We start from the raw sequence: 23049 nt of genomic DNA on the forward strand, positions 1-23049 counted from the left end.
TGATGCACTGTATTCTTCTGCAGCAGTTGCAGCTCTTGATTTCCTTCTTACAGGAAAATTCTAGCGATGTATTAGTTCTCCTATCTTGGTGCTACTCTCTGCGGATATGTAAATATGTGTTTCCAAATATTCTGTACAATTGTATGCCACTTGCAGCTTTGAGTTGTAATTTGCAGTTCAAATATTCCAGTGTTCAGTAGTTCGTGTCCATAGAGATTGGCTCCTTAAAAGCTGGTATATCCTCTGGGTTCGTTCTGGAAGTACGATTGAATTGTATAATCTAGGCCACCACTCATTTTCCCTATTCCATTTGCTTGGCTCAAGTAATTTTATGCTCAGTTTTATTTACTTTCCATAAAATAATAATACAAAACATACTTGCACCAATCCACCATATGTATACTAGTAGGTCCAAACAAAAGAATGCATCCACAAATAAGCACACACACACACACACAAAAGAAGGAAGAGTTTTAGTCATAATTTCATGTAGAAAGAGAATAGCACCCAGATCCCAGCCTTGACCAAGATGATCAATTTCCACTAGGTTGCATATACATTGGTAATCTATTCCCGGGTCTTCGTTTGACAATTTGACTTCACCCTCCCCCTCTTCCTTAAACGTCAAGTTATTTCAACATGCAATTAAAAGTTTGCCACTCGACCAATGCGGAGCTCTGCTCCCACCCCCATCCGCAAAAAAAAAGGGCCCCAAAAGCCTCAAAATCCCCCATTTCTTTTATATCTCTTGTAGTTGAGTCTCAAATAAGCAAACAGCCCCCTTCTCCAATTTCCACACCCCCCCATATACCCAATTCATAATATTTCTTGTGTTGGTCTACTACCTCAAGCTGTCAAACCTCTCTTAGCTCTCTCTCTCTCTCTCTCTCTCTCTCTCTACATCTCATCAACACATGACTCCTCTCTCATATCTCCAATTCTTCTCCACCTCCTCCTCTCTACCATGGCTTTGAGGAGGTCCCTTCTCACAGTCTTAGGCCTTCTCCTCTGGCTGAGCTTCTTCTCCTTGCATGGGTGGAGCCATTGGCGAGTCAGGAGCAGCAGTACCACTTCTAGTAGTAGCATGTTGGTTTCAAGAAAATTACTTCTCGAAGCATCCAAGTTTAATCTTGATCACCACCATCTCCACCACCACCACCACCACCACCACCATCACAGCCGCCAGAGTTCACCGGCATTCGACGGCGATGATGAGATCGACCCGCGGTATGGCGTCGAGAAGAGATTAGTCCCCAGCGGCCCGAATCCACTGCACCACTAGCTAGACAATTGGAATGAAAGGTAGTAATATGGGTGAGTGCTGCGCATTCACTTCTTGTTGCTAAGATGCCATTCTTTGTGCAAGTGCAAAGATATCAATAATAGATCTCTTGCGATGTTTATGTGTACTTTTGTTGAGAAAAATTATATGTTCATATATATATATATATATATATATATATTCACTTTAATAGAATTCGATGATCAGTTCTTCCAAAAGTTTATGGTTTGCTATGGAAGGTGGTGGTTGTTTATATTTTACTCTACAAATGGTGTAACTTAAACGGCAAGGAGTGGCACAGATCACCATTTGATCTCAGTTTGGAATTTTTGATTGGTTAGTGGTTAAAATAGATGTTGACTTGGAGAAGTAGGGACAGGAATAATTAATAAAAGGTCGGTGGAAACACGGATTGCATGGGTTGTATGTGTACTCGGATCACAGGGTAAGACAAAAAAAGTCATAAGCTTTTATGTGTGAAAGAATTATAAATGTAAATGGCTTTTTTGCATCTCGCCCCCCTGTTTTTAGTCTTATTGTCAAACGCCTCCTTGTTTGATTACTTATTTGTATATATATCAATTTGTAATCATCCATATTCAACTTTAGAATTTGATTCTCTTTTACTTTTACTTTAATTTTAAAACTCATTTGGCGCATCAACATTATTTTGCATTTTTAGTTAACTATCTAAATTATAATTGTTGTTTAAGAAAACTAATAATATAGTATTTTTACGGCATTAAAAATAAAATGTAACGAATGAATAATAAATATTAATATCATAGAGTGCGAACAATAATAAAGGCAAAACACAAGGAGTTTTTAATAAATTTTCTTAGTTTCTATTATGCTTTCTTCTCCTTCAATGTATACCTGTGGAGTAGACTAAAATCACTTTATATTGTGGAATGAGGTGGTGTCTTAGATTTGTCCTGGTTGTAGCCATCCAATTGATCATTGACTTTGGAAGTGGCCAACAACTTCATGAGGCAAATGTGGATGAAAGCATAAGCATAAGCATGGCTAGTGATGAGAAGATAAGGGAGAATTTTTACCCACTTCCGTTTGACTTTGTGGGAAGTCGGCTGGATTAAAATGGTAGATGTCACACCACCATTTGACTAAAGTCTTCTCTATTTCTCAATTAAAAAATTAGATACTAACTAGCATGTTGATCTTGTCTATTCGACTTTTCTGATCACATCCATTCAAATCCTATGAACTCCTGTATCTCTTTTCGAATGAATTTAAAATTATAACGCTCGGACTGACCTACCGTAAACCTACCCGGTTTGGCCATCACTCAATGTAAGATCCTAATTGAAGAGACTATTATCCAGATGCCACTCCTATGTAAGGATCTTATAAGTTGTTTACAACCATCTTAAGCTAGTCAACTCATATGGGCACTAATCCTATACTTGGATGTCTTCTTAGAGAAAAAGGAAACACTATTTACCGAAGAACACTCTCTATACAAGAATAATTTCCACACTTAAACTCATAATTGCACCACTAATTGAAGAAATCATCCTTCAACCCTTCAACCGATGTTTTTTTTTATACTCCCAAACTATCCTTCTAATAGTCCATGAATGCACTAGGTGGATTTTCTCTTATTTTTCTATAAATATTTGTTATACAGTTAGTTATAATAACACTAGTGCTTACTATTTAGCCGGTATTCGTGAGGAAATCTATAAATAATGAAGAGAAATTTGTATACAACATCTTGTTTTATAACGTAATTGTGGTTTACACCCTATATTTTTACTATTTACAAATCGAGCCCTATGATTTAACGAAAATGTGCAGAAAACACTATGGATTAAATTTGAACAAACACCGTGAGAATAATTCGTCAAGTAGAGATATTTTATTTCTAAAATAACTAAAATATTCTTAGTATAACTTGGTTGATGGTATTTTCATAATTTTCTAGTATAATTAACGTTACTTATAGATTTACTTAAATTTAACTAACTGAACCTTTTTAAATCATAATTTCATTATACGCAAACTTTCTAAATAAATATTCGGTCGAAGAACCTTTTTAAAAAGAAAAAAAAGAAAAAAGAAAATCCTAATAGCGTGAAATGATGAAAAGATTTAGATTAGAGCAAGGAAACTTGCAAATTAAACCATAATTCTCGGGTTATGCTTGCTACTTGCCCTACAACAAACATTTCTTGCTCATCGACCCTTCAATGCGTTTGACTCTATTTTTCCCAATACTTAATTGCAATTTGAGAAGCTCTTCTACGCCACCCTTTCCCTTGTTCTCTGCTAAGATTTTAATTTTACTAAGCAAGCTATAAGCAAACCTTTTCTTTCTTTCTTTCTCTTTATCCGAGGAAATAATAAGAAAAAGTATTCAAGAGAATGTTAATATATAATTTTAATAGAGACAGAGAGAGGTTTCGTGAAAACAAACTTAATTCACTTTCTTTTCAATTTTATGCACGTAGATTTATCCTAAACTATCTAAAAATAAATAAAAATATACCTATTATCGTTCACTTTTTAGAAATAAGATCAATTCTAGAATATGTGTTTCTCTTTATTGTTTTTAATATAAAATTTTTGTTTCAAAAATAATTATTCTTATATTTTAAGTATAAATGTGTAATCATTACATATAAAATGACAAAAATATGAGATTTTTTATGAAATTATTATGAATGTCTTAAAGTAAGTTCACGAGAGAGATTAGTGTGTGAGCGGTATATAATGTAATTTTGATAAATAATATTTGTATTATAGAATAAGATTATTATAGTGTTTAACTATTATTCTAAAATAAGAAGTTATATTCTATAATAATAAAAATTATTCATAAACGAAAGGGAGCCAAATGTGACGTCTTATCAAAATTTTAGTCGAAATCGAAGTGCCATAGTAGCCCAAGAGCATTAAAGATGTAGTAACAAAGCCTAATTCAAATGACATTATGATATTTAGGCCAGACTCAATCTTATCTATTACTAGATCGATAACGGCCATGAGTAACTTAATATAAATTTTTTTTATATATAAAAGGTTTGAATCCACTATTTGTATTTTATCTAAAGTTTAAATAAATGAAAAGAAGTGAAACTTTATCGAGATAGTTTTTCTCTAAGTGTTAGTAACGAACTTTCTCACTTTTTTAGTTCTATACTGACTTTTTTCTCTTCCAGTGGAATTATCAAAATGGTAAAACGCTTTAAAGATACTTATTTACTCAATTATTTTGTAAATAGAGCTACGAAAACTTGCTTATTTACTCATTGTTTATTACTCAATTATTTTCAGAAGTTCCTTTTATAAAATAAGGCTATATTGATCCCGAATCCCGAGGCACGTATCGCGCCGTCGCGCGTTGCATCCCCTTCCCTTTCCCGCCAAACTGCAATATCCCATTATCCGTCGGTTTGATATTTCGTCGAACACTTGGCCTTCGTTGCCCCTAAGAAACCAAAAACCCTGTCAAAACCCTCCTTCCTTCCGCCCCTCAAAGAAAAGAAAAAGGGGAAAAGGAGGAAGAAGAGAACCCTAATCTTCTCCTATCGGGAACAGAAATGGAACTCGATCACTCGCTCGAACCAAGCAAGCTTCCCGAACTCAAATTAGGTATTCGAAAAGCTAAATTTTTCCTTTTTTTTCTTCGTTCTTTTTTCGTTTTTTTTTCATGATGTTCTTGTGATTTTTGTTCTGTAGATGCCAGGCAAGCCCAGGGTTTTATTTCTTTCTTTAAGAAGCTTCCGCAGGTAAGTCTGTCCTAACTAAACCCTAAAAACTAATCAGAACAATTTCTTATTTTGTGTAATTTGCTTTTCCGGGTTTGAAGGATCCTAGGGCTGTGCGGTTCTTCGATCGACGGGTGAGCTCATTTCTCTCTTGACAGGAAAAGTACACATTTTTTTTAATGTTAGAATGCACTTTTTAAACTTCTTGTGCATCATATCGTATTCACCTAAATCTAGAAATTATATTTCCTTTATCAAAACAACTTTTTCAATGCAAGATTCGAGTACAGGAAGAGGTTTTCTGGCAATAAATTGCAGAATTTGCTCACCTGATGTAGCTGAAAACCAGCCAACTGATCTGCCATTACTCGCTAATTGTTATGCTAAGCCTTCTTGTTTCTCTATTATTCACAATCTATTTACTGCTTGGATGCTATATATTCTCACCTATTCTCATTATCTATGTCAGTATGATGCCCTGCCAGTATTGTTTATCATTCTTGCACATGTATCTACTGTATGGCAATAGGGGAGGAGAGATATCACATAGTGGGGTAAGATATGTTGTTCCACTAACTATCATGAAAGAAAGCTGCTTTTACTGAAGTTTCACATTTTAATCCAGCTTAAAATACTGTATTAGACCGTAATTGTTGTTATTTTTCATCACTTCTTACTTTCTGGAAATTCTATGGTTTGCTACTTATATTGGTATAGTTCTGTGTGTTGTGGAATTTTTACCTTTTAATTTCACCTAGAATACACCTTATAATAAACTGACAAGTGACAATAACTATTTCATAATTTGATTAGGATTATTATACTTCTCATGGTGAGAATGCGACCTTCATTGCAAAGACATATTACCACACTACTACTGCTCTGCGACAATTGGGCCATGGCCCTGATGGAATATCCAGTGTAAGTGTAAGTAGAAGTATGTTTGAGACTATTGCTCGAGATATCTTGCTGGACAGAACAGATCTCACATTGGAGCTCTATGAGGGAAGTGGATCAAATTGGAGGTTGACCAAAAGAGGAACACCTGGCAACCTAGGTAGTTTTGAAGATGTTTTGTTTGCAAACAACGACATGCAGGATTCCCCAGTCACTGTTGCACTATTTCCTATATTTCGTGAAAACCAGTTCACTGTAGGGTTAAGTTTTGTAGATATGACTAAGCGAAAGCTTGGCGTGGCAGAGTTCCTTGATGATAGCCAATTCACAAATGTTGAGTCAGTACTGGTTGCTCTCGGTTGCAAAGAGTGTCTTCTTCCCATGGAAAGTGGGAAATCAGTGGAACTTAAACCTCTTCAAGATGCAATTTCAAGATGCAATATACTTTTATCTGAGCGAAAGAAGTCTGAGTTCAAATCACGAGACCTAGTGCAGGATCTTGGTAGGATTGTCAGAGGTTCTATCGAGCCAGTTCGTGATCTTCTTTCGGATTTTGTTTATGCTTTGGGTGCCTTAGGGGCTTTGTTGTCGTATGCGGAGTTACTTGCAGATGATAGCAACTATGGCAATTACACCATTGAAAGGTACAACTTGGGCAGTTACATGAGACTGGATTCTGCTGCCATGCAAGCCCTGAATGTTTTACAGAGCAAGACTGATTTAAACAAAAACTTTAGTTTGTTCGGACTAATGAATAGAACCTGTACTGCTGGAATGGGAAAAAGACTCCTAAACAGGTGGCTTAAACAGCCTCTATTAGATATTCATGAAATCAATTGCAGACTTGATTTGGTTCAAGCATTCGTGGAGGATGCAGAGCTTCGTCAAGGACTCAGGCAACACCTGAAAAGAATATCAGATATTGAGCGTTTGGTGCATATCCTGAAAAAGAGATCTTGTAATCTGCAGCCAGTCATAAAACTCTATCAGGTGATCTTACTCATTTCTTTTATCAGAGCAGATTATTATGAGCTATCACTTGCTTTTGCAGATGGTTTACACCTCATCGAGTTAATTATGCTATGACAAAGATGGAATATCCATTGGCATTCTCCTATCTTCCCTTGGATCTACTTTATAATTTCAATATAGTTTTGTTGTAGAAGCCTTGTGGACTTGTTGGTTTCCTCCAACATTTCATATGTATTCTGCAGGAGTTTTGTCTATTTTCATGACTAAACCTTCATTTGTTTTTCAAAATTTGATATTATCAAATTGTCTCTTGTGCAGTCAAGCATTCGACTACCACACATCAGAGATGTTCTTGAGCATTATGAAGGGCACTTTTTGTCATTGATAAGGAAAAAATATCTGAACAATTTAGAATTTTGGATGGATGAAGATCGATTGAGTAAATTTATTGCTCTTGTTGAGGTGTCTGTAGACCTTGATCAGCTAGAGAATGGTGAATACATGATATCGCCTAGTTATGATCCAGACTTAGCTGCACTGAAAGATGATCTTAGTGCAGTTGAACAACAAATACAGAATTTGCACAAGCAAGCAGGAAAGGATCTTGATCTTTCTCTTGATAAGGCACTGAAGTTAGAAAATGGAACACAATTTGGACATGTTTTTAGAATCACAAAGAAAGAGGAGCAGAAAGTAAGGAAGAAACTCAGCACCCATTATATTGTTCTAGAAACTCGGAAGGATGGAGTGAAGTTTACAAACTCCAAGCTTAAAAAGTTAGGAGATCAATATCAAAAGATACTCAATGAGTACACAAGTTGTCAGAAAGGGATTGTAGCTCGAGTAGTTGATACATCAGCTACCTTTTCAGAGGTATTCGTAAGTGGAAACTTGAAGGTTTTCTTCTTTTGTATTGAAATGATGTCAGTCATAAGTCTTTTTTCTTATAGGTGTTTGAAGCTCTTGCTGGAATTCTCTCTGAACTAGATGTTTTGTTAAGTTTTTCGGACCTAGCAACAAGTTGTTCTGTTCCATATGTAAGACCAGACATCACACCCTCGGTAAGACAGATGAACTAAAATGTTTTTCTGGCTGAACTACTTCTCTGTACTTTCAATCTGTTCAAATAAAGTTCAATGTTACAGGATGAAGGAGATATAATACTAGAAGGGAGTAGGCACCCTTGTGTTGAGGCTCAAGATGGTGTGAATTTTATACCTAATGATTGTACTCTTGTAAGTACTCCTTTTAGAGCCCCTTCTGTTGAAATAGTATGAGAATCATTCTCAATTTTGGGGTTGTTTATTCTCCAAAACAGGTGCGCGACAAGAGTTGGTTCCAAATTATCACTGGGCCTAACATGGGTGGTAAATCAACATTTATTCGACAGGTTAGCTACTTATCTTTGTATTGGTGCAATAAATTTGGTAATGGTTTGCTTACAAGCATACTTATAATAGCTATAAACACACAAGACTTGGTTTGACTACAATTATTTTCTTACTGTGTGCGTGTGCTATAATGACTCTTTTTAGCAAGTACTGCTCAAGGCCAAAATTGAGTAATTCTTCTGCAGCTGCTGTTGCTTGTGCCTCATTTTACCAAAATCCTTTTGTGAAGCTCAGATAGTCTACCTGATTTTGGATATATTCATCATCAACTTTTATGCTCGCATTGACAGGTTGGTGTCAATGTGTTGATGGCACAAGTTGGCTGCTTTGTTCCATGTGATAGAGCAAGTGTTAGCATACGAGATAGCATTTTTGCTCGTGTTGGGGCTGGTGATTGCCAAGTAAGTTGTCAGTTCAATCCATATTAACTTCTCCCTTTCCAGTAAGATGGTACAATTTTCCTTGGTTGTCTAAACTATAGATATAAAAAATACTATCCTAATACTAATTCAGTTACTGCTATTTTAGTCTTTGTCATGGAAGCCCCATTATGCGACTGTTTTGGGTATTCTTTTTAGTTGAAGGCAATTGGTGCATATAGCATTTGTCAGACTTAGATAACAACCCTTGGATATAGAACTATTGGTGTATGATCTTTAACAAGTTTCTATTCATGTAGTACACTCTAATCATTGATGGACTTGCTACTTTTGTTGGACTATGGACTAGATTAGATTTTAGGGGTCAAATGTGCTTTAAATACTTGTTTCCACCTTTATGGCAATTCTTTTTAATGATAAATTTATTGGGTCCTGAAGTGTACAAAAAGATGGTGAATTTGAAGTTACATTGTTTTATTGGTAGTCATAAGCACTAAAAAAAATTATGAACTTGTCCTTGGGGTTCAAAAAGCCTACTTAAGGCAAGATGGTTACATGCTTTGAAGATTTTATCCTGGTATTGCCGTTCAATACACTCTTTTAGAATGATTGTCTGGCAGCAACATGACAAGAGCAATTTTCTCTAGATGCTCTTTTGGAATGTGGTATGACCTCAGATTAGCTTTTCAGGTCTTTTATTATATCTCTATTAGCTACAACAGAGGAGTTATTATAATGTAAACGACAAATAGAAACTAACTTATTGTTCTATTATTATCTTTAATCATGATTATGCCTTCTTTTTAGGGGTGAAAACGGATCGAATAGTGCTCAACCCACATCCGGATTCATATTTTAAGTCCGAATTTGAATTCGGATATGGATATTGGACAGATAGCAAAATTTAAAATTATATTTTATCTAAACGGATATGGATAATTTTCGGGGATCGGATAATTTTTTGATAGAGGATCGAATTCTTAAACGGATGCGGATTGAATTTTAAACAAATTATGTCAATTCTTTTGAAGACAATTAATACAAAATATTAAGAGTTTCAAAAATAAGTAATTTTTTTGCATGTCAAATACATATATATTTAGCAAAATCAATTAAAAAAATATGTAGTTAAACGGATATTCGATATTCATATCCGTATCTAAAAAATTATATTGGACATGTATGCATATATGAGTTTTTTTACCCATATCCGAATCCGTGTCCGGGTTTTTTTTCAAAAATTCTACTTGTATTCAAATCTGTATCCGGGTTGGGTAGGAATTTTTTATTCGAATCTGATCCGAATTGAGTCGGATAGCGAGTTAGATTGGAGTTAATTTGACCCGTTTTCACTCCTACTTCTTTTCCAATCTGATTCTGTTATTGACTGGTGTGAACTGTGAACTGTGGACATATGATTAAGTCAATGGATACACAGAGAAATGTCTATAATTTTACATTATATAATTTGTTTTAACTTTTGTTTCAGACTCTCAGCTCCTCAATGCTCATGCGTTGTCTTAAGGCCGATCCAATTCTCATTTTTTTAGCCCTGAAATACTTTGTGGAGTAGGTGTAACAGATGGAAATTCGTCTGATTTTGATCCATCTTGTGAGCCACTGAAGATATTTCTGCTCATTTAATTTATCACCTTTAAGATTGTGGGAGTAATTCTGGTAAAGAATTGAATCTGTAAGGCACAATTTCTTTTGAAGTCATCAATTGAAGCAAAACCACTGGCGCTAAGGGTTGTCCTGCTGATAAAGGGCTTGATGAATCATTAACTTTTTGGATCATGTACCGCCTACACGACGTATTTTTTGTTACACTCATGCATCAAGACACATTGATGCTTTATAGAATTAGCATGAATATGTGATTGTGGAAAACTAAGTTTTGACATTATCTCTTACTATCTTTTTCTGTCCATCTTTAATGCAGAAGTTCTAGTGGAATAAATTTCTTGATCTTCAAAGATCTAGATTTCTTTTATAGGACTTAACCATAACCTGCCAGGAATCTTCAGGTCAAAACCTAGGCATGACAAGTTGGCTTCTAGCCTTGGTTAATGTAGTGTTTGAATGTGGTTCATTTATATTAGTTGTTAGAATATATTGTGCACTTTTTTTTTCTCATTTTTATCATCTGTACATTTGTTCTGCAGCTCCGTGGAATTTCCACCTTCATGCAAGAAATGCTTGAAACTGCGTCCATCTTGAAAGGTGCCTCTGAGAAGTCACTAGTAATTATTGATGAGTTGGGTCGTGGAACATCTACTTATGATGGATTTGGTTTGTCCTTTAATCTTTGCTACTTTTCTTTTTCTTTTGGAGAATAATTGGCACATCTGAGTAATTCAAGTGTAATTTAGTTTACAATTTCCTACTTTTCTTCATCGATTTGCAAGTATAAAAAAGACAAATGTTATTATAGAATTACAGAATTGTTTTATAATTATTTTTAGGGGAAAATATAGTTTACCCTCTTCCAGTTAAGTCAAATTCCAAAGCGTCCCTGAACTTTCATTTTTGTCACCTAACCCTCTTTTACTTGTAGTTTTAATCTATGTGAACCTGTTAGTTTTTCATCAAAACTAACAGTGAATATAATTTGCTATTAATTGTTAAATTTTTGACCATATTTTCCTTTGTATTATTTATCTTTTTTTTTTACATTTTACAATGTCCAAAATGTAAACTTGAGAAATATTGAGATGAAAGAAGCATAAGATAAAAAAGATTTTGACAAAATAAGTTGATGTAAACAAAAAGGGCATTTTGGTTATTAAAATGAACACAGGTTTGAGGCACTTTGAATTTTGACCTAATCATGTAAATTATATTTTCTCCTTATTTTTATTAGGATTTTCACCATGCAAGTCTGTCACTTTTTAGAGAATGTATATTGTACTAATAGTAGAGATTAACAGAGAGTGTCACCTAGTACAACAATAAGGCTTTCCCTTCCATTCAAAAAGGTCATTGGTTTGAGTTATCAAAACATGATATGCTATGATTGCTTGAGAGTGCTGATGATTTAAGATAGAAAATGGGAGCTGTTGAATTAATGCCGAGGATTTGGTGAAGTATTTATTGTATGATGTTAACTTTTTTTTTTCTAATGTTGCCATGATTATGGGTTACGACCAGATGAGAAATATAAATTTAACATATTTTCCCATTTGGTCAAAGTGCTCCTTTAGTATTTATTGCTGTGTCATATTTGTTTAGAGGTGTGATATACTTAAGTTTGCCTCAGGTTTTTGTCAAGGAAAGATTCAGCTCATAATTTATGTCATAAATTTTATCTTATTCGAACTCTTTCTTTACTCAGGTCTCGCTTGGGCTATTTGTGAGCACCTTGTGGAAGTGACCAGAGCACCAACTTTATTTGCAACTCACTTTCATGAGTTAACTTCATTAGCTCACGAAAACGGCCAAGAGTCTCACATTTCTCATCTTGGAGTGGCAAATTATCATGTTGGTGCACACATAGATCCATCAAGTCGCAAGTTAACTATGCTTTACAAGGTAGTACTTGCAATATATTGAACAATTACTTTTATAAATATATTTACATGACCTATTTTAGTTTTCTCTATTATGTTGTTAGTCGCTTGCCTTCTGTGATTTTCTTATTTCTTTTAATTTTCTTTCTGATGCTGTAGTCTCTTAATTGATTCATATTTATTTTATTGCTATTAATAGAGGCACTGACTTAAAACCCTTTCTTTCATTTTACTAATTTTGTATCTCTTTAGGTTGAACCGGGTGCTTGTGATCAAAGTTTTGGTATTCATGTGGCAGAATTTGCTAACTTTCCTGAAGCTGTTGTTAGTCTTGCAAGAAGTAAAGCTGAGGAGTTGGAAAATTTTTCTCCAACTCCCATCCTATCTGATGATTCAAAAGAAGAGGTATGTAGAAGAAGACAATAAATCTCTGTATTTAATTTTTTATTTTGTTGATATTTGTGGTTAGTGTCCTCCTGTAAGTAATTGCTTTGAATAATTTGCTGCACCAGTTTCTATTTTTGTTTTGTGCTCTAAGAAATTAAACCAGATCTTAGTTCATGTGACTTCACTAGTTGCTTGCTGTCTAATTGCTTCCTACTCTTTCTGTCATCTTCCTCAGTTTACTTATATTAGATACTTTCCTCTTGATTTGTATGCTTTTGTTTTATTTCCTTAGTGCACCAAATATTTCTCTAATTCAGTCTTCTAGTTCTCTCTTAGTTATTTCCTCTGCTCCTTGACATAAGCTTCTTCCCTAATTTCATTCTTTTGAATTCATACTTATTTGTACTTTATGCTTGATTGTTTTAAATTTGTGCATCTCCTTCCTGACGTTGTGCATTGGATGCACATTTTACTGTTAAGACAGCTTTGAATGGGCTCACACCTTTTTAGTGCTGTTCATTGGTATTAAATGTATTCCTATCAATCTTGTTATAAATCATCGGTATGAATTGATTGAGTGCATAAAATTCAATTTCTTACCCAATCAGATTTGATAAGTGTGTGGCATAAGTTTACAGTGTAATTCTTCGTCATACTACTATTTGGCATGTTAATGTACAACTTTATACTTCACTCCAATTTCGGTTTTCATCCAACCTGCAGATTGGAGCCAAGCGCAAGCGAGTATTGAGCCCTGATGACTTGTCTAGAGGAGCAGCTCGGGCTCATCAATTCTTGCAGGAGTTCTCTGCTCTTCCCTTAGACCAGATGGATTTGAGCCAGGCCATGGAACATGTTAGTAAACTTCGGTCCGATCTTGAGAAAGACGCAGCTAGTAATCCTTGGCTGCGGCAGTTTTTCTGAATCTGGAGTCTGACTACTCTCAAGATCTACTGGTTTTGTGTCTGTTTATCATGCTGTGCTTCCTGTTGTCTAGAAAAATTATGCAAGGGAAGGTACATACAGGAGTAACAACAGAAGGAGTGAAGTAAAATAGATGCCTGAAGGTGGTGTACAGATGTGAAAAATCAGGTCCAAGTAAATTACCAGGTAGAGTCATTTTTTGCCCTTGTTTATGGTTTGCCTGGATGATCTAATGAAGTTGTCATTTTGGCCTCATTCTGCATTCATCTGTCATGCATACTCATACATTCAACAAGTAAATTATTCGCCAGAACTGGATCACTTCATAAAAACATGACACTTTTTTCTTTTAAGATAAGATATTAACAAATGATACCTAGGAGTCTATGTTAGGAAAAGTTTCTAGAAGATAATGTCTTAATTAGCAAACTGGATCAGTTACCTCATTATGAGTATGACAATGCCTTAATTAGCATGGAAAACTTTATAGAAGATAAAACAGCCATGCATGCAAACCGGATAATATTCTAGTGCCTGAGACACCCAATTTGTATATAGCGCTTTAGGTTAACAGGCACAAACAAATAGAAGAATTTTTATTTCACACCTTGTATTATAGATTTATCCTGATCCAATAAAGTTGATCTTTTCTGAATTGTTCAATGATAACCTAAAGTTAGGCAAAACGTAACATCTCAAGCTGCGAGTTTTGAAAGACGGAACGCCTCCCATGAACTCCTCTCATCTTCTCTCAATAAATGTTTTCAGAGTGTTAAAGTATCAAGTAGATCTCTCTGAGCTAAGGAAAATTAATTGTTAGTTGTTTATTTTTTGGTTGAGAGCAGTGAGAAGCTTGGGAAGAATTATTAAGTAGATGTAGTCTTTCAAATCAGTTGATATTTTGATGTGATATTATGACAGAAAACTAATTTAATGTGGTTACCATTTAGTTGGTGTACTTCTACACAAGGCTATAAGCTAGGAACAATTTGGTAACTTGATACTTGTTAGATGGATGTGGCAGCTAAAAGAAGTATAATTATAATATCCATTAATGAGACAACCATAATCCTGTTAGAGAGTTGTAGCCTCTTCAATCTCAGTGCATGTACTTTGATACTAGACCAGCAGCAATTTGGCTACTTGGTAGCCAACTCCATGGTCACTGCATTACAAGTTTGCAATTAGAGTTTAATTTGAGTGAAGAGATAACTACATTATAAAAAGATGTAGACTCATGCGAAGTAAATATTTCTTTATCTGATACCATTTTTTTTTTTTTTTGAGCTATTTGTTCTTAAAAAAGCACTTTTAAATTAAATAACTACATTATAAAAAGATGTCTATCTGCTATGGTTAAAACGAAGAGCTTTTTGAATAAATGTATCCATTTCTTTGTGTTAAATATAATCTACTTTCCTAGAAAAAATAAAATAAAGAAGGGGTAATATAAGCTTTTCAGTAAAAATAAATAAGAATATTTCTTATAAAATAGTGAGAATAAATTTACAACCCTGCTTGATAGCTCATTTAATACTTGTTTGATTGTGAAAGCTATCCATTCTGCCATAACTTGTATCCTAGTAGTTGGTATCCAATCTCCACATGGCTCCAAAGTCCAAAGTCGAATAACTCATCCCATGTCAAACTCCCATCCTAATAGCATCTTCCAAAAAATAAATAAATAAATTTCAATAGGTGACCACTTATTCCAATCAAAATAATCTTTATTTATACCCCCCCTCTCTTCCCTCTATTCCTCAACTTATCCAAAACTTTCTCTCTCTCTAGCTCTATCTCTCATGGCTAACGTTGGAGCTTCTCTCTACTACGCCACTCCACTTCCAAAACCCAAATATTCCACTCCATTATTATTATTAAAAAATAATTCCAAGGCGATCACTAAGTGCGTACTGACTCAAACCATTAAGCAATTTAACTTGGAGGAGTACATGACGGCCAAGGCCAGGAGAGTAAACGTAGCCTTGGACGAAGCCATCCCCCTCCGCCACCCGCGGCGGATCCACGAGTCCATGCGCTACTCCCTACTCGCCGGCGGCAAGCGCGTCCGACCCATCCTCGCCATCGCCGCCTGCGAGCTCGTCGGTGGGGATGAGTCCGCCGCCATGCCGGTCGCTTGCGCCACCGAGATGATCCACACCATGTCGTTAATCCATGACGACCTCCCTTGCATGGACGACGACGACCTCCGGCGCGGCAAGCCGACGAACCACGTGGTGTTCGGCGTCGACACCGCCGTCCTCGCCGGGGACGCGCTGCTCTCCCTCGCATTCGAGCACGTGGCGAGGAGCGGGCTGTCGGCCGGGCTCGACCCCGAGAGGGTAATCCGGGCGATATCGGAGCTGGGTTCGGCAGTGGGGTCGGATGGCCTCGTCGCCGGGCAAATCGTCGACATAGCGAGCGAAGGGGAACTGATCGACTTGGATAAGTTGGAGTTCATCCACGTTCATAAGACGGCGAAGCTACTGGAGGCGGCGGCGGTGTGCGGAGTTATAGCGGGAGGAGGGGAGGAGGAGGAGGTGGAGAGGATAAGGAGGTACGCGAGGCGTATTGGGTTGCTGTTCCAGGTGGTGGATGACGTGTTGGACGTGACGAAGTCGTCGGCCGAGCTCGGGAAGACGGCGGGGAAGGACCTGGCAAGCGACAAGGCGACGTATCCGAAGCTGATGGGGGTCGAGAAGGCGAGGGAGTTCGCGGCGAGGTTAGTAGAGGAGGCGGAGGAGGAGTTGGATGGATTCCGATACGCGGAGGTGGCGGCGGCGCCGCTCTATCATCTTGCCCGCTATATTGCATACCGGCAGAACTGAGAGCCGGATAACTTCGCCGATAAAGCTGGAGTTATCCGGTTTCTTCACACCCCGTTTGGATTCATCAAACTAGTCGAATTCAATTGATTTGAAATTTTAGATTCATTAAATCACTGTTTGGAACCATTTAAGTAATCTTATTTTAATTTCATCAAATCTTCATCTTAAGTATAAAGATTTTAATTGATTTCATTGGATTTGGATAGATTCTACCTAATGAAATACAATGGTTTGAGGTCGGATTTATATGAAATTTATTTGCCATCCTTATTAAAGCTTATGAGTAAAACAAAAGGAAGACATTTTTTAAATGAATTCAATTGAATTCTCTCTAAATGAAATCAATGTATTCTATATCTTAGAATTGATTTCAAACAAAGCCTTAATCTTTATCAGGCTTCTTATTCTAGTAAAGTTGTAACATTATCTAAATTGATCTCAAATGTCTGGTTAGGTTGTATTTGAAACTAATTGAACTTGATCAATTAAAATTTCCAAACTACCCTTCTGCAGGAATATCCGATAAATTTATCCCAGGTTGCGTGTGTTTCTTTCTCCACTTTCACCTCTCCGTTGACACTCGAATATAAATAAATATTTATCCGCTGCTCGAATAAAACGAAACCCAACTATCCGCCAAACAACTCCGAAAGCCATGGGCGGCGGTCGACGGCGTACTTCCCTTCCTCTCGATCCAGGTACTCCCCAAAATCTCGATTCCTACACCGTCATGCAAAACTCTGCACCGAACCTAACTCGTCGCCGACTTCATATAACCGCAGATGTCGTCGATGCCAGTATCGAGACCTTGACTTCTTCTTCTTCTTCTTCTTCTTCTTCTTCTTCTTCTTCTTCGTCTGCCGAATTCCAATCCTCCCACGACTCGTCGCTGGCGGTGGAAGAGCTGCGGCGAAGCGGGGTTTATTTCGACGTCCTCAACTCCTACGCGCTCTCCGCCGCTCGAGCTTGCTCGCTACAAGATACCAAAGATTTGATCCGAAGGTAATCTAAGCTAACAACTTTTCTCAATTTTGGGCTATCTTTTCTTTTGTTAAGATTTAAGTCTTTTATTTGTAAGATTGGGAATCCTAGGAATGATTAAGCAATTGAATGGCAGCTTTATTTTGTTGTACTTCTGCAATTTATAGTTCAACATATAGAATAAGAACAAGAGATATAATAGATAATTATCGACTTAATAAATTTGGCCCAATGGGTCACTGAATATAGATCCAATTCGGCCCAATGGGCCGTCCGGGGTTTAATTAATAAATATATCTTAAAAAATATTTGATTTTTGCATGGATTACCCTTAAATAAAAGATACAGGACGACTGAAAGAAATATAAAGGGTGAAACTTAGACTATGAGGATAATAAAAGATATAGGGAGATTTATGCTTCCCAATTTAAGTACTGAAAATGCAGGGTGTGCAACGAAAATTTTGAACATATAGAGTGTGAAATGCAAATCTCCCACCTTAAGATAATTATTCTCATTATAAGTTGGAAAATAAAGGCTGAAAAGAAATAAGTTTGGGTATGAATTAGAACTAGTTAAATGGGTAAGAGGGTAATTTTAGAACTTTCTTCCAACAATTTTTTCTTTTTAATCATCAGTTACAAATTGAAATTGGTGTGCTCATAGGTATAAACCTGGTACATGGATTGAGGAGGTCGGCAGGGCCAAAGTTGATGACTATGAGATTCCTGAAACCACTGCACTTCTTCTAATTGGCCCGAGAGGATCTGGAAAGAGCACACTTGTCAATAAGATTACTAGAATCTTTGACAATGACCCATTTAGACCCGACAGAGCTCAAGTGTCCCGTAATTTTTCTCTTGGTGTTGTTAACTGGCTTTACTTTAGTAGGGCATTAATGAATTTATCTGTACTTGTGTCATAGATAATTTGTCGGCAACAACAGGGTCTTGTTTCCTGCAAGAGTACATGATTATGAGGAATTCAAAATCACTTTGCATCTATGATACACGGAGTTTGTCAGAGATTCCGTCTGATAACTTCAAGCAGCTGCAATGCTGGATGACCCAAGGCGTCAGACATGGAAAGATGGTGTTCTGGTAAGAGGATCTCAAATGAACAGCTAATTTCAAGTTAGATTGGAATTGTGGTTATGAAGTCCTATGGACCATTATGATGTGACATTAGTGAACTTATCTAGTGAGTTTTCACTCAGATTGTTATTTTCTGAAGTGTTCATCAGCTCACCTTTCATGGTAAGTATGCTTGATTTCATAATTCAACCTTTGGTATTTCATGGTAAATTTGCTTGATTTCATAATTCAACCTTTGATATTGTAATTCCAAAGGCAGTATTCTAGAAGGTAAAATGTTTTGAGAAAATTGTAATGTTTGATCCTTCATTTAATTTTCTGTTTAGTTGGTGAATTATTTGTTAACGGGAGATATATATGTCGAGAATAAATCAGGTAAATGGCATGCTTAGATAACATTTATTTATTTTCTATGATAGGGATTCAGACAATGCTGTTATGAGAAAGAACATCAAATCCAGGGAACGACAGGGTCAATGCCGCCCTTTCCAGAAAAGGAATGTGAACTTTGTTATATTTGTTGTTGATGGAACCTCTATTCTCAAGTCAATGGATAGAAAGGATCCACGATATATTGACTTCCTTGCTGAAACCTTTAACTATCCATTCATGTCATTCAGAGGTGCGGATATTTACTGCAACTGGGCATTATATTTCCTTTTTCCCCTAATTTATTAGATTTAATTTTGCTTGTATTAAATGTCCTCTCTTTGTGATGCTTGACTAATCTTTCTTGTGCATACTTTTAGCTCACAAGAGTAAAGGGATGAAATGGGACAAAGAGATACTTAATCATCACATGGGAGAAGGATACTTAAAACAAGTAGGAGAGCATAAATAAGTTCCTGAATATTGATCAAAATCTTCACTAGAATACATACTTTCCAAGTATAGAATAAGGGTTCAGAAAATTAGCACCAGTCCTCAGCTTAAATAAAATGATCTTCCTTGTACGGATCTTTTATAGGACCTCAATGAGTTATCTGGTTGACCACTAGGTTTCTAGTTTAAAGTATGCTGGTGCTTTGGTTCTTTGAACTTTCTCAGATCTACATGTACATGGTCCTAAGCTTTCTTCATTTTTTCAGGTTTAAATTCTGAAAAACAAATTTCGAATATAATCTCATTAAAACTACCAATTGTAGAGAAACTGAAAGGATATGACAAACCAAAGTTAAGTCGAACATATCTTGTCCACTCAGCTGGGTCTGCATTCTTAGAAAACCAGCCTAGTTTTGTATCTGTTGACAGACCCATCTTCTCACGTCTTTACTTTAGAAACCCAACAGCAACCAATAGCAACCTTACCAGACGGAAGAGGAACAAGATCCCAAATGCCATTCTGCTGAAGGACAGTAAGTTCTTCAGACATTATCATTGCCAACATGGAATAGCGGCTGCCTGGCTCCCTAGTTTACGGAGGCTCATGGAAATAGGGCTGTCAAAATAAACGAGCGGCTCGGGCTCGGCTCGAGCTCGGCTCGACTGAAGCTTGAGTTCGGCTCGGCTCACTTAGAGATGAGTCGAGCCCTAGCCGTCAAAATCAGCTCAAAATTAATTTCAAGCCGAGCCTGAGCTAGAGTTGGCTCGCTCAGGCTCGACTCATTGGGCTCGATAGGCTGTAGTAATTTTTTTTAGTGGTGTAGGTTGGTGACATTTCATCATTTCGTACTTTTTTTAATAATTAATAGATGAGAGATTGAGAGGTGTCTCAATTGGTGGGGCCCGCTCATGTGAAAGCCATCTTTTCCTTTTGTCCTTTATTTATCACTTTTCTAAGGCGTTATAGTCGAGGCTTTTAATTTTCAATGTCAGACTTCAACTTGAATGCCTGATGCACGGCCTCTAGTGGCCGGCCTTGAGCCAAGCCCTTGCCCTCCCTTCCTCTGCATCACTAAAATCGAGCCTCCCTCTTCCAACGGTCGGGACGAGCTCCGTGGGATCGAGATCAAGCTAGCTGAGCTCGCGTGCTCCGTGCACGTGCGCTTCGCCTTCCGGGGGTCGCGGTGACCCACCTCGACGACGTGTGCCCATGGATGCTCCACGTCAGGTGGGGGGAGGCGGTTGCTGTCAACTCCATGCTCTAGCTCCGCCACCTCTCCGTTAGCCCCAGACCACAGCAGCACTAAATAACCCAGTTTGGGCTGTTGGGTCTCATTACATCGGTTGCAGCCTAACAAAACAAAATTTGCCAAGCTCCTCTCCTCCTCTAAGAAGACCAAGTACGTGCTCAAGCGAAGAGAAGAGCCCAGGAGACCGACTGTTGCTACAGAACCCACTAGCTTACAATGGCCATCTGAGGCCTTCATTGCCGGACCTCCACCCTTCTCCCATGGGTGCAGACGACAATAGGCTCATTTGAGGCTCGAGCTGGCCCGGCTCGGGCTCGGCTCGAGTTTAGCTGAGCCGAGCCTGAGCGTAATTCTACGGCCCGAAATTCATTTTGAGCTGAGCCTGAGACGGAGCCGGCTCGCTCAGGCTCGGCTCGTTTACACCCCTACATGGAAAGAGTGAACGACAACTAGATGGGCACAATGAGAATTGGAGAAATCAGTTTGAGTAAATATTCTAAAAATTTTCAGTTCACTAATCTTCATTCTATCTTTGTATGATTTATTGTTGTGATTAGATCATTAAGTGGAAATTGATAGTTTGCTTGCTCACACTCAGAGACTGAATTATTTCTTCAATTGATAGCAGTCTTCTTAATGTGGTGAATGTGGAGAAATGCACACGATATCATCATAGGCGTATCATTTTCTTCTTTTGCTTCATACCCACTCCAACCCCCACCCACCAATTTCCCATCTCTCTCAATTAGACTACAGCTAGCTCTGATCTTTGCGGACTACTGTATTAATGCTTTACAGTTTTCCTAGTAAAGGAAGTTTCATGGTGTAAATTACAGAAATATTGTTGTGTCATCCTCATTTATGCTGCCTTTAAAAAATAAAAGAATTACTTTTTACTTATCTCAATAAGCCCAAGGGCTATCATAGAAAAATCGTGTTAAGAATTTAAGATATGCTGAATGTTCCTTCAATACTGTCGAGATCTTTGAAGCATCAACTTCTGTTTTTACTGTCAGTGTGCTCTTCCCTGTTTCTAGTTACTGCTGCCATCACCTGGTTAATCACATCTCTCAAGAGTAATTCTTTTTTTTTTTTTCTTGTGTAGATAACCGGCCAGTTGTTGTTGTCACCCATGGAGAGGAGCTCTCACTCCCTGAACGTGCTCAAGTTCGAACTCATCTAGGAGAAATTTTGGGAATCCCTCCTACTAAACAGATTTTTGACATCCCAAGTGATGTTTCATGAATATTACATCTTGCTAACATATAACTATCTAAGTACAATTGAAATAATGAGTAGAAATCCTTTATGCAGATATAGATGACCATGACACTGAGTTAGCTGTATTGGATATGCTGCATTGTTGCATTCAACTTGCTGACCAAAATCTTCCTCTTAAACAGAATTTACTACTAGAGGTTTGATTTCTCTTATTCAATTTATTTCGTTCCCTTCTGAAGCTTTAGATCTTTATGTCATAGAATGCGCTACTGGTTATTTATCAACTTGATTAATTTCAAGTTTCAACAGTTGTGGTCCCATAAGTTTTTTGGTTGCTTATGCTGAAGTTCTAGTTACTTCATATTCGCAAGGCCAGTAGCATTACTGTTGACTAGTGATATTCATGGCATTACTTTATTTTATTGGAAATCAAATGTCATTGAGCTGATATCCTACAGTTACCTCATCTCTGTATATAAATGAACTGGAAACAGAGATAGAAGTCTGTATCTTCTAGCTCAATATTATATATGAAGGCACAAAAAAATATGAAATTATAGGTTCTTGCATCTGAATTTCTTATCACCATGGATCATGCCTTTTGAGGAACAACATTCTGTATACGTTTTCAGGTCCTTGTTATAAAATACAGAAGATGTAGAAAACAAACTACGTATGAGTATGTGGTGGATCATATTGTTGTTGTTGGCAGTAATTTATCTGCTATCAGCACCGGATGTGTGCGCTTGTTAACATGCTGTAATTTATGATTCATGTACTATTTGAACTTCTGTTTATTCTGCTTCCTTATATGCATAATTCACGTCCATTTTGTCTATATAATCTCAAAACATTGAACTCTGATACCTTTTTATCGATCTGTGACAGAAATTTAAGATCTCTACGAAGATGATGGGTGGATTACTGGGCTTTGATTCTGTCCTCGAAGTTGTCATCATTTGTCTTTGCATCTTAATCCTTTTCCTGCGGGCCTTGGCGATTGGTAGATGAATCCACATGTACTGCCAGGTCCAACACGACGGCTCTGAATTTCCTGTGTGCATAAGATCTTGTCTATATATAACTATACAAGTTATCATTTTTTCTTTTCATAGGTGGAACTGCTGTGCCACAGTTCACAAAATTTAGCTTCCATTAACTTTTCTTTTCAATTGTCCCGATTATTATCATGTAAATTAAGGTCTATTAGTCACAACATTTTGTTGCTTGACCACATCTTTGAGAACATGAGGTATTATTTCCTTTATCCTGTGAAAACAAATGGGTACATTCCATCCTTGGTTCCACTATACTCTTAAGATTCATTTCCAATCCATTTAGTTATGGCATGAATGGTCCAAAGGGTCAACTATTAATTGG

The 23049-nt window shown here is 37.0% G+C and overlaps 3 protein-coding genes across 6 annotated transcripts; all 3 read left to right on the plus strand.

The window, feature by feature from the left end:
• Positions 1–4621: 4621 nt before the first annotated feature.
• LOC140793084 (DNA mismatch repair protein MSH2) lies at positions 4622–13728 on the plus strand. 2 transcript variants are annotated; one of them, XM_073144450.1, is made up of 14 exons: positions 4755–4897; positions 4985–5034; positions 5115–5147; positions 5483–5567; positions 5827–6900; positions 7201–7755; positions 7833–7943; positions 8028–8117; positions 8201–8272; positions 8564–8674; positions 10819–10945; positions 11988–12184; positions 12415–12567; positions 13273–13728. In XM_073144450.1, exons 2-14 carry the CDS (start codon positions 4985–4987, stop codon positions 13471–13473), a joined length of 2859 nt encoding a protein of 952 aa, XP_073000551.1. In that variant the 5' UTR covers positions 4755–4897; the 3' UTR covers positions 13474–13728. The 2 variants fall into 2 exon arrangements, with proteins under 2 accessions (XP_073000552.1, XP_073000551.1); XM_073144451.1 differs by lacking the exon at positions 5483–5567 and having other exon boundaries at positions 4622–4897.
• A 1547-nt stretch (positions 13729–15275) lies between these two features.
• Positions 15276–16301, plus strand: LOC140792851 (geranylgeranyl pyrophosphate synthase, chloroplastic-like). Its single transcript, XM_073144072.1, has one exon. It carries the CDS (start codon positions 15276–15278, stop codon positions 16299–16301), a length of 1026 nt encoding a protein of 341 aa, XP_073000173.1.
• A 570-nt stretch (positions 16302–16871) lies between these two features.
• Positions 16872–22976, plus strand: LOC140792990 (uncharacterized). 3 transcript variants are annotated; one of them, XM_073144283.1, is made up of 9 exons: positions 16872–16999; positions 17084–17303; positions 17949–18130; positions 18208–18382; positions 18796–18998; positions 21554–21679; positions 21763–21866; positions 22558–22698; positions 22785–22976. In XM_073144283.1, exons 1-8 carry the CDS (start codon positions 16957–16959, stop codon positions 22678–22680), a joined length of 1176 nt encoding a protein of 391 aa, XP_073000384.1. In that variant the 5' UTR covers positions 16872–16956; the 3' UTR covers positions 22681–22698; positions 22785–22976. The 3 variants fall into 3 exon arrangements, with proteins under 3 accessions (XP_073000384.1, XP_073000383.1, XP_073000385.1); XM_073144282.1 differs by having other exon boundaries at positions 22558–22976; XM_073144284.1 differs by having other exon boundaries at positions 18229–18382; positions 22558–22976.
• The last annotated feature ends 73 nt before the right edge of the window (positions 22977–23049 follow it).

The sequence above is a fragment of the Typha latifolia genome, chromosome 7 (genome assembly GCF_019914945.1).
Source record: "Typha latifolia isolate L0001 chromosome 7, TyphaL0001v2, whole genome shotgun sequence".
In the NCBI taxonomy this organism is placed as follows: Eukaryota; Viridiplantae; Streptophyta; class Magnoliopsida; order Poales; family Typhaceae; genus Typha; species Typha latifolia.